General features: G+C 38.5%; 1 protein-coding gene across 3 annotated transcripts in view; it reads left to right on the top strand.

Moving 5' to 3' along the window:
- The window catches only part of LOC133251608 (craniofacial development protein 2-like), a 278,918-nt gene extending 267,146 nt beyond the window's left edge, over positions 1-11,772 (top strand). For all 3 annotated transcript variants that reach the window (XM_061424264.1, XM_061424266.1, XM_061424265.1), the window contains exon 3: positions 10,472-11,772. In XM_061424264.1, the coding sequence (XP_061280248.1) occupies positions 10,472-10,817 (346 nt within the window). In that variant the 3' untranslated portion in view covers positions 10,818-11,772. The remainder of the gene's footprint in view (positions 1-10,471) is intronic.
- Positions 11,773-12,204: the final 432 nt, after the last annotated feature.

The raw sequence follows: 12,204 nt of genomic DNA, 5'->3' as shown, positions 1-12,204 counted from the left end.
CTGTTCATATCATATAGCATAGTTTCACTGCCCTAAAAATCCTCGGTGCTCCACCCATTTATCATCTCTCCTCACCAGCCCTTGAGTACTGATCTTTTTGTTGTTCCCATAGTTTTGTCTTTCTCAGAATGATCATATAGTTGGAATCATATAGTATATCTCCTTTTTAAACTGACTTCTTTGATGGCTAAGATGATAAAGAATCTGCCTGCTATGCAGGAGACTACATTTGATCCCTGGGTGGGAAAGATCTCCTGGAGAAGGGAATGGCTACCCACTCTGGTATTCTTGCCTGGAGAATTCCATGGACATAGGAGCCTGGAAGGCTACAGTCCATGGGGTCGCAAATAATCAGACACGACTGAGTGACTAACGCTTCTTTCACTTAGTAATATGTAGTTATGGTTCCTCCATGCCTTGTCATGAATTGATAGCTCATTTCTTTTAATTTCTGAGTAATATAGCTCAGTTGGTAAAGAATCTGCCTACAATTCAGGAGACCTCGGTTCAATTCCTGGGTTGGGAAGATCCCCTGGAGAAGGGAATGGCTACCCCCTCCAGGATTCTTGGGCTTCCCTTGTGGCTCAGCTGGTAAAGAATCCGCCTGTGATGCAAGAGACCTGCTTTGATCCCTAGGTTGGGAGGATCCCCTGGAGAAGGGAAAGGCTACCCACTTCAGTATTCTGGCCTGGAGAATTCCATGGACTGTATAGTCCATGGGCTCATGAAGAGTCTAAGACTGAGTGACTTTCACTTTCACTTTTTCATTCCATTGTATGTATTGCCACAGTTTGTTTAGCAGTTCGCCTACTGAAGGCCATCTTGCTTACTTTGAATTTTTGGCAATTATAAATACAGCTGCTAGAAATATCTGTGTGCAGGTTTTTGTGTGGGCATAAGGTTTCAACTCTTGAGTAAATATCAAGGAGCATCATTTCTGTACTGTGTGCTAAGAGTATGTTTACTTTTGTAAGAAACCACCAAATTGTCTTCCAAAGTGATTACCATTTTGCATTTCCACCAGTAAGGAATGAGAATCCCTAATGTTCCATGAACTTGCCAGATGTTGGTGTTGCCAGTGTTTTAGATTTTGGAGGTTCTAATGGGTGTTGGTAGTTGCCTGTTTTAATAAAGTTTTGTTGGAACATAGATGTGCTTGTCCCTTTACCTACATCTGTGGCTGCTTTTATGCTTCAGTGGCAGAGTTGAGTAGTTGTGATAGGCACTGTATGACTCACAAAGCCTAAACTATTTTCTATCTGACTTTCCATGGAAAAAGTTTGTAGAGACTTGCTTTAGAATATCTTTTCCTCCAGCATATTCCCTGATGAATTCTTTAGAATTTATACAAAATTCCTATGAAACATTTGTGTTTTGTTCATTAGAATACTCATGAACCCATAGGTCTTTTACTAGAACCATGGAGTGGATCCATCATTAATGCAGTGATTATCAGGTCCATCCTGCAAAGAACTTGGCAAAAATGAGACTTTTTTGTTCTTTTCTTTATTGAACAAAACACCTTTTGGGGGACTTAGTATAAACAGAAGTTGTCGCAAACCAATAAAATGTCATCATAAACTGTATAACTATAAATAGAATAATCTTGAATCCATATATGAGCCTTATAGGATGCATATACATGAAACTGTACATATATTTGTGCACAAATATGTAAATATTTACTAATTACAAATAATTTTCATGATTGAAAAACCCTACTTGTGGTCTGGATTGCTCTTCCTTCCCAACCTTCTTATTATACTCAGCAATAAAAAGGAACATGCTACTTCTATAAAACCTGATGTGGATCATCATGAAAGATACCAGACAGAAAAGAATGCACAGTTTTTTTATGTGTTTAGTATCAAAATTAGTGTAGTTATTTTGAAAGATAGCAATTGGTTTCTTGCCAAAGAATATGACTTGGAATATATTTGAAGATGTAAATTATTATAGCATGAAGAGAAAAAACCTAGTCTCTTCTCATGACTCAGTGTGAACTATCCATTAGTCACAGTGTATCTTGGGGCAATGTTTTCCAAATCTGACTGACATGTATTTCCAAACCTGACTCTGATCCACCTGATTTGCAATCTGAATTATGGATCACTCAAAGTGACTCTGACTAGAGAAGGATATGGCAACCCACTCCAGTATACTTGCCTGGAAAATCCCATGGATGGAGGAGCCTGGTAGGCTATAGTTCATGAGGTTGCAAAGAGTCAGACACAACTTAGTGACTGAGTACACAAGGTGACTCTGATAGACTTGTCCCAAAGACTCTTATTTTTTTTAGCTCTATTATCTAAGAAATCTCTTGCAAATTGAGTAACAGTGTCACTATGCAAGCAATGCTTAGAGAATTTAGACTGTTTTGATTGGTAATTTGTCCAACATCATTAAATGAAATTTCTTTTGAGCATATGTACACATCTAATCTCCTTCAGAAATATTTTATTCTTTGAAATAGGAATGTGAAATTCCAGGTCACCATAAACTTGATTTTACTAATAAAATAGCCAAAATTTTGATTCACCTCTCATCCTATGCAGTCACCCAGCCATCTGTCTTAGTTTTCTGATTACATGGCTGCAGGCTGGGCATGGAGATAATGCCTTTAAAAGCTGTCATAGCCCTCCAAATTGTCAACAAGAGCGTGAGATTGAACTCTGAGTCACTATAGCCATCCTTGTTTAGCAAAGGACTGCGCACATTATGCTCACAGTCCTTTTTGTCTTTCAAGTTGGAACATCCAGTTCATCCTAAAGCATTCCCTCTTTAATTTCTGATTAGAAAATTATAGAAGTTAGGTGATAGGCTGGGATAAGAATATCAGATCTTCCCTCTGGGGGCAGTTGAATTGTTTTCTGGGGCTAACTAGAAATTAGCCTACTGTTAAATTAATTAAACAAGGAGGCCCTTACACTAAGAAGGCTCTAATGTTGTGGCCTACATGAGCAAACTAAGCCTGTAAATGCTTTTAAGTTTCCAAAATCAATATGCTAAGGACAACCAATCACAGCCAACTAAGCCTTAAGCTATAGCCATGTAATACTTTGCTTTCTGCATGTTCTCTCTGTAAGTCTTTCTCCAGGATCTTCTTGGCAGAGTACTCTTAACCGCTTAAGATTTGGCATTGCCCGATTCTGATTATTTTTGCTCAAATATACTTAAAATTTTTAGTATCACTAAATTTATCTTTTAACATCAGATCAGATCAGTCGCTCAGTCGTGTCCGACTCTTTGCGACCCCATGAATCGCAGCACGCCAGGCCTCCCTGTCCATCACCAACTCCTGGAGTTCACTCAGACTCACGTCCATTGAGTCAGTGATGCCATCCAGCCATCTCATCCTCTGTCGTCCCCTTCTCCTCCTGCCCCCAATCCCTCCCAGCATCAGACTCTTTTCCAATGAGTCAACTCTTCACATGAGGTGGCCAAAGTACTGGAGTTCCAGCATTAGCATCATTCCTTCCAAAGAAATCCCAGGGCTGATCTCCTTCAGAATGGACTGGTTGGATCTCCTTGCAGTCCAAGGGACTCTCAAGAGTCTTCTCCCACACCACAGTTCAGAAGCATCAATTCTTCAGTGCTCAGCCTTCTTCACAGTCCAACTCTCACATCCATACATGACCACAGGAAAAACCATAGCCTTGACTAGACGAACCTCTGTTTGCAAAGTAATGTCTCTGCTTTTGAATATGCTATCTAGGTTGGTCATAACTTTCCTTCCAAGGAGTAAGCATCTTTTAATTTCATGGCTGCAGTCACCATCTGTAATGATTTTGGAGCCCAGAAAAATAAAGTCTGACACTGTTTCCACTGTTTCCCCATCTATTTCCCATGAAGTAGTGGGACCGGATGCCATGATCTTCGTTTTCTGAATGTTGAGCTTTAAGCCAACTTTTTCACTCTCCATTTTCACTTTCATCAAGAGGCTTTTTAGATCCTCTTCACTTTCTGCCATAAGGGTGGTGTCATCTGCATATCTGAGGTTATTGAGATTTCTCCCAGCAATCTTGATTCCAGCTTGTGTTTCTTCCAGTCCAGCGTTTCTCATGATGTACTCTGCATATAAGTTAAATAAACAGGGTGACAATATACAGCCTTGATGAACTCCTTTTCCTATTTGGAACCAATCTGTTGTTCCATGTCCAGTTCTAACTGTTGCTTCCTGACCTACATACAAATTTCTCAAGAGGCAGATCAGGTGGTCTGGTATTCCCATCTCTTGAAGAATTTTTCAAATGGTATGTAGTAAAAAAAAAAGTCACAAATTTTCTCTCTTGGCTTTTTCCTCTTTAAAATCTGAATCATAATTCTTATTCTTTTGATGTCATGTTATTATGTATTAATTATAAGCATATGAGTAAAAGCACACTAAAGAGATAGACACAACCATCTGTCTTTAACCTGCCTGGTCTGGTTTGGCCTATCTGGCCTGGAGTTTTATGGAAAATTCTCTTTTGCTCTTCAACTTTGCAGCCCAGCCTCCCTCCAGTTCACTGTGGATTGCGGTTTTGCTATTCTTCTTGAACAATGCATACTTTCTTTTAAAACTTCCTAGTTTCTGACAAGGCAGTGTTTACAGTCCTTTATTTAATATTTAAAACCCTTACAACTGAATCCAATATGAACCTCCTTTAGTCAATCTGAATTTATGAGCTGCTCCTCTGTGCAAAGTAATTTTTTACTCTGTAAGTTCTATTTCATCTGCCTGGAATGCATTTCTTACTTACCATTTAAACTTGCCTGAAATATTTTTTCCCCCATCATTCCCATTATAGACTTTCTATTTCTTTTTTTTTAAAGCCCAGCTGAAATGTTAGCATCATCTGGATTTTACTAACGCCTCTAACCCAGTAGTAATACCTTTTTCCTTTGTGCTCCTATAACATCCAGTTATTTCAAAACCCATCTTTGACACTTATGCTTCCTGTCAATGTAGATATTTACATATTAAGGTATCCATTTATTTCAGATTTTAATGTGTCTTAAATTGGAATTTATTTTAAAAACCATGTATATTTATTGACTTTCTTTTTTTCCTAGAAAATTATTATTTTAATTCCAATTGATGGTGTCTTATGTTCAGTGAAATAGAGACTATACCTTGTGTCCCTTAGTTATCTGTGGGTTTCTTGGGTGATGAGAACCATGTCTTATGCAGTTTTTTTTTCCCACAGCTCCTTGCACATAAAAGGTAATCAATAAATGCTTTTTAAAACAATAAAATACATACAATGATATAAAAACGAAAGATACAATATACTATTTCTTGGGCTGTGTGTGAAGTGCGATCCTGTACTTTGAAGGTTCACTGGGAGTTCAAATCATAAATCCTTCTCCAATATTTATATCATTTATGCCTATTGTACACCTGTCATGATATACTGGGAGAGATATAACATCCTTTGACTCTCATGATGTTTTAAGCATGATCTGTTTATTTTTTCTTTGAGATCCAGCTACTACATTTTTATGCCTGGCTGCTTAACTCGGCAATAATACCTTTCGGTTTGCTTTATTTTGTTTCAGTCATCTTGCTCACACAGCAGGGAGGCCTATTAGTAGCTTTCTTGGAATCTATTTACAACAAATCCTTTCTATTTACTATGTATTGCTCTTTGCTGAAAGTCATCCAAATAGTTTTGCTGCTGCTTCTTGGCCCTAAGTTGGAAGAAACATCATTCAAATTGCTTCAAATAGATTTCCAATTATTTTTGTTCTTAGAGCATTGAGAGATTTACTGGGAAATTTTCATATCCTTTTGCTTTGTACTTTAAAACTTTTTCTCCACTTTTTAAAAAAGGCCCTTAAATGTATCAGAAATTATCTTCACTTGATATTTGAACTGAAGCATCTCTTTATCATTCTTCTTTCCTTCCTTGGATTGTTACTCTGATTTTTTAAGGATAAAGAAAAAATTAAAAAAAGCTCAACCTGTGCAATGATTTTCTTTTTTAATTATGTTCTTCTAATCCCTATCTGAATAACAAAAATAATTATAGCAGCTAACGTTTTATGTTTAGCTTTGCTATGCACTATGGGAAGCATTTTATGTCAATTATCTTAATTTTTACAGTAAACTTATGAGGAAGAATTGTTATTATTCCTGTCATATGTATGGGCTTCCCTGGTGGCTCAGGCAGTAAAGTATCTGCCTGTAATACAGGAGACCCAGGTTCAATCCCTGGGTTGGGAAGATCCCCTGGAGAAGGGAATGGAAACCCACTCCATATTGTTTCCTGGAGAATCCTGATGGGCTACAAACCATGGGGTCACAAAGAGTCAGACATGACTGATGACTAAGCACACATGGGGAAAAATTATTATTCCTGTCAAATGTGAGATGGTATCACCTCTTTTCTGAAAATCCTCTAATAACTTCTTATTCTTTCTAGGGTCTTTACTATGAATTAAGAAGTCTATTTCCAGGTTTGATTCCATTACTTCCTGACCTCTTCTTCTAACACTTTGCCCTTTACCTCTCTGCTTTTGCCTTCCTTATCTCTTTTTTTGCCTCATGGTCTTGCCTCAGGGACTTTGCACTTGCCACTCATGAAATGCCATTTCTTTCCATGAATATCCACACTTGTTCCCTCACTTTCTTCAGGTTATCATCAGGGTAATCTTGGTGACACCTTACCGGGACATATCTAAAATAGCTATTAAATACCTACATACCCGATCCAATCATTCATATTCTATTCTCTAGTCTGTTTTATTTTTCTTTCTAACATTTTCATGTTCTGATATACATTTGTCTTCAGTTCTCCTTTTTGCCTCTCTCATTTCAAAATGTGAGGGCAGAGATTGTAACTCTTGTTAACTTCCCAAGCCCTAGAGCAGTGTCTGACATATAACAGGAAGGAAGTAAATGTGTGTTGAATGTATAAGTGTATGAATTAGAGACATTAAATAATTTAAGTTCTTTTAAATAGTAATGGGTAGAACTAAGGTTCCACAGATGGTTTTATTTTTGTACATTCAGTTTTTGAATATATTTCAGGAATTTGTTGTATAAAAAATGGAAGGTTATCTGTAGCTTCTCGTAATTTATCTACATTATCTTGTTTGACAAAATAGACCAGACTCTCTGCACAGAGTTGACTTGGCAGATTTCTAAATGTCTTTCAGAAGCATTTTTAGATACATCATGCATACAAGTTGTCTTTCCTGAATTTATTTTTTAATTGAAATGTGTCCATAATCTTCTCATCTCTGAACTGCCAAATTATACCACAGTCTGCTGATCAAGATTGATTCTGAGCGTGTGGGACACATTTTAAACAAGAAAGAATCCTGTTTGTCGTTTGTAATGTGATGGCTGATGCACTGGAAACAGATTGCATGGACATTAAACTTCTGTCCACACATCTATATTCAACAACTCAAACAATAAATATTTGCCTTGATGATTGCTTTTGCTGGAGAGGTGCAAACTGCCATGGCTTCAGATTTTTTGTATTCTTGTTCTTTTCTAAAAAAGACTTTGACTTGAGTATAAACATTGGCAAGGAAGATGTATCATTTTAATACACATTTTGGGAGACTAGTTTCGTGACATGCTTGTGAAGCAGAAGCTAAAGTCTAATAAGTCTGCTAATAGGAGCAGAAAGTCATTTCTTAGAATGACTCTACAGCCACCTTGTTAATGTTGAGGATAATATGAGCTGACATTGGATTGCTGGTTTCTTCTTATGAGAGGTCTCAATGCATGAAATTGTTGCCTATGTAATTTAGGTTTCCATGATTTCCAGCAACCTAGTGATGCACAAAAAGCTGAAATAAAATTCCCACTTTTCCCAGATAAAATATTCAAATTTTCACTCTTTAAACATCTGTCTTTTAGAGACAGAGGGATATTGTGGTTGATGAAAAGATGATAGCTTAATGCCTCTTTGGTAGTTTGGTTTTCTAATAAATTATTTTTTTTGTCCTGATAGTGCTCTGGGGACCCATCAATATTATTGTATATAGTTTCAGGATAGGAAGCGGGTGAGAAAGAAACTTAGGCTAGTATTCCAGATGATACTGTAACTATACTATACTATACAATACTATACCATACCATATCATACCATACCATACCATACCATATACCATACCACACCATACTTGGAATAGGAAATGGCAACCCATTCCAGTATTCTTGCCTGGAGAATCCCATGGACAGAGAAGCCTGGGGGGCTATAATCCATGGGGTTGCAAAGAGTCAGACATGACTGAGTCACTGAGCAGGTATGTACCATACTATACTATACTGTTACTGTTCTGATACTACACTGTACTTTAAACCTATACTTCCAGACAAATATTAGAATGACTTATATTTGAATCACAGTCTGTAATTCAACACATTATAAAATCCCCCTTCCTCTCTCATTTTTTATATACCATAGTATCCATGAATGTTTCATTCTCTCCCTTTACTTCCTGTCTTCAGATCAGATCAGATCAGATCAGTCGCTCAGTCGTGTCCAACTCTTTGCGACCCCATGAATCGCAGCACACCAGGCCTCCCTGTCCATCACCAACTCCCGGAGTTCACTCAGACTCACGTCCATCGAGTCAGTGATGCCATCCAGCCATCTCATCCTCTGTCGTCCCCTTCTCCTCTTGCCTCCAATCCCTCCCAGCATCAGAGTCTTTTCCAATGAGTCAACTCTTCGCATGAGGTGGCCAAAGTATTGGAGTTTCAGCTTTAGCATCATTCCTTCCAAAGAAATCCCAGGGCTGATCTCCATCAGAATGGACTGGTTGGATCTCCTTGCAGTCCAAGGGACTCTCAAGAGTCTTCTCCAACACCACAGTTCAAAAGCATCAATTCTTCGGCGCTCAGCCTTCTTCACAGTCCAACTGTCGCATCCATACATGACCACTGGAAAAACCATAGCCTTGACTAGATGAACTTTTGTTGGCAAAGTAATGTCTCTGCTTTTGAATATGCTATCTAGGTTGGTCATAACTTTCCTTCCAAGGAGTAAGCGTCTTTTAATTTCATGGCTGCAGTCACCATCTGCAGTGATTTTGGAGCCCAGAAAAATAAAGTCTGACACTGTTTCCCCATCTGTTCCCATGAAGTGATGGGACTGGATGCCATGATCGTTTTCTGAATGTTGAGCTTTAAGTCAACTTTTTCACTTCCTGTCTTACCAAGCCCCAAACCATGTGTCCATTGCTTTTAGAGGTATCCTCTTTCCTCCAGTCAGATACCACTATACCTGTTCTCCAAATTCACAATGATAAAATCGTGGGGAGTAGATTTATCAAGAGACCTGAGAAGAAGAAAGGGAAGGAGAATGAGCAAAGTCTTTATAACTAGAGGTGATGTAAAAGGTTAGGATTGGTTGAATGTTATATTTCTTTTGCCTCCTTCAGAATATTTTGACCTAGGAACAGGCCTGTTAATATGAGGGGCTCCATAATGCTCAGGTACAAGTAGCATGCCTGTGACCTATAGTGTGTTCATGAGTTATTCAGAGATATGAGAACAGACATTTGGGAAGCTATAATTTTGGCTCTCATACATAAGAACTAAGATATTACAACAGTAATTAATTCTTTAGTCATTCTGAAGATAACATTTTAAGTTTGCCTTTAGTTTGTACTTTATAATGAGAACATCATTGGGATGATGGGAGTTTCCCTTTCTTTCTTTTGGAGAATGTCTGTCCCCTTTCTATTCTTATTTCCAAGTTTCTAAAATACAATAAATGTGGGGTTTTTGAGCAAGCAGGCTTCCTTGCTAACTGGAGGGGATAATATGGGATGACTTTTTCTTCTTCTTCTTTTTTTAATCAATGAAAATACTTTAGAACACAAAAGTTCTACCTTATAGAGTCTGAGTACCTGTAACATATATGGGTGACCTATTTTTACAGTTGCATCTTAGTCTAAGTATTGATGGTTTTTTCAACTATTTTTTTGACTTACTTTTTTTAAATTGAAGAATAATTGCTTTATAATATTGTGTTGGTTTCTGCCATAGATCAACATGAATGACTTTTTAGTTTTCTAACTAGTCTTGAGCTAGTTATAGAGGGTTGACTTCCTCTGTCTTAGCCTTTAAGACCTGCCTGGTCCATCTCTCACTATATATTTACAGATGCACACTGAGCTCCTACTATGTTCCAACCACTTGTGTTACATGCATGTTATATCCATGTGTCCCGGCCACAATTTTTGCTTTTAGTTTCAGAACTACTATTCAGCCGAATGAACCCTTAACTCATGTCTACCCTGCTACAATATGCTTGTCCAGGTCTTTTATCTTCAGAATTCTCCTGAGAGTAGGGAACATGGTAATCAAAGGGCTAATTCTCTTCCTTTCATTCCCCCATCCTATAATATCTTTATTTGTGAAAAAAGTTTCTGTCCTGTTCTTTGCTCTCATGGTGAGTGTTAAGTTTTGCATCCATGTTTGTTTTTCTTTTGTAAGTGGGTTTTACTTTTTGGATTGCAGATATAAGACTCCAGTAATCCAAGACTATGCCCCAGCCACAAATGATGAAGAAGCTGAAGTTGAACGGTTCTATGAAGACCTACAAGACCTTCTAGAAATAGCACCAACAATAGTTGTCGTTTTCATCATAAGGGACTGGAATGCAAAAGTAGAAAGTCAAGAGATACCTGGCATAACAGGCGAGTTTGGCCTTGGTGTACAAAATGAGGCAGGCAGAGGCTATCAGAGTTTTGCCAAGAGAACCCATAGCAACACCCTCTTCCAACAACACAAGAGAAGACTTTACACATGGACATCACCAGTTGATCAATACTGGAATCAAATTGATTATATTCTTTGCAACTGAAGGTGGAGATGATTTATATAGTCAGCAAAAACAAGACTGGGAGATGACTGTGGCTTAGATCATGAACTCCTTATTGCTAAATTCAGACTTAAATTGAAGAAAGTAGGGAAACCCACCAGACTAGTCAGATCATATCAGATCAGATCAGTTGCTCAGTCATGTCCGACTCTTTGCGACCCCATGAATCACAGCCCGCCAGGCCTCCCTGTCCATCACCAACTCCCGGAGTTCACTCAGACTCACGTCCATCGAGTCAGTGATGCCATCCAGCCATCTCATCCTCTGTCGTCCCCTTCTCCTCCTGCCCCTAATCCCTCCCAGCATCAGAGTCTTTTCCAATGAGTCAACTCTTCACATGAGGTGGCCAAAGTACTGGAGTTTCAGCTTTAGCATCATTCCTTCCAAAGAAATCCCAGGGCTGATCTCCATCAGAATGGACTGGTTGGATCTCCTTGCAGTCCAAGGGACTCTCAAGAGTCTTCTCCAACACCACAGTTCAAAAGCATCAATTCTTCAGCGCTCAGCCTTCTTCACAGTCCAACTCTCACATTCATACATGACCACAGGAAAAATCATAGCCTTGACTAGACGAACCTTTGTTAGCAAAGTAATGTCTCTGCTTTTGAATATGCTATCTAGGTTGGTCATAACTTTCCTTCCAAGGAGTAAGCATCTTTTAATTTCATGGCTGCAGTCACCATCTGTAGTGATTTTGGAGCCCAGAAAAATAAAGTCTGACACTGTTTCCACTGTTTCCCCATCTATTTCCCATGAAGTGGTGGGACCGGATGCCATGATCTTCATTTTCTGAATGTTGAGCTTTAAGCCAACTTTTTCGCTCTCCACTTTCACTTTCATCAAGAAGCTTTTGAGTTCCTCTTCACTTTCTGCCATAAGGGAGGTGTCATCTGCATATCTGAGGTTATTGATATTTCTCCCTGCAATCTCGATTCCAGCTTGTGTTTCTTCCAGTCCAGCTTTTCTCATGATGTACTCTGCATATAAGTTAAATAAACAGGGTAACAATATACAGCCTTGACAAACCCCTTTTCCTATTTGTAACCAGTCTGTTGTTCCATGTCCAGTTCTAACTGTTGCTTCCTGACCTGCATACAAATTTCTCAAGAGGCAGATCAGGTGGTCTGGTATTCCCATCTCTTGAAGAATTTTCCACAGTTTATTGTGATCCACACAGTCAAAGGCTTTGGCATAGTCAATAAAGCAGAAATAGATGTTTTTCTGGAACTCTCTTGCTTTTTCTATGATCCAGCAGATGTTGGCAATTTGATCTCTGGTTCTTCTGCCTTTTCTAAAACCAGCTTGAATGACCTAAATCAAATCCCTTACGGTTATACAGTGGAAGTGAAAAATAGATTCAAGGGATCAG

This window comes from Bos javanicus, chromosome 7, assembly GCF_032452875.1.
Source record: "Bos javanicus breed banteng chromosome 7, ARS-OSU_banteng_1.0, whole genome shotgun sequence".
In the NCBI taxonomy this organism is placed as follows: domain Eukaryota; kingdom Metazoa; phylum Chordata; class Mammalia; order Artiodactyla; family Bovidae; genus Bos; species Bos javanicus.
This window is presented reverse-complemented; position numbering and strand designations above follow the sequence as displayed.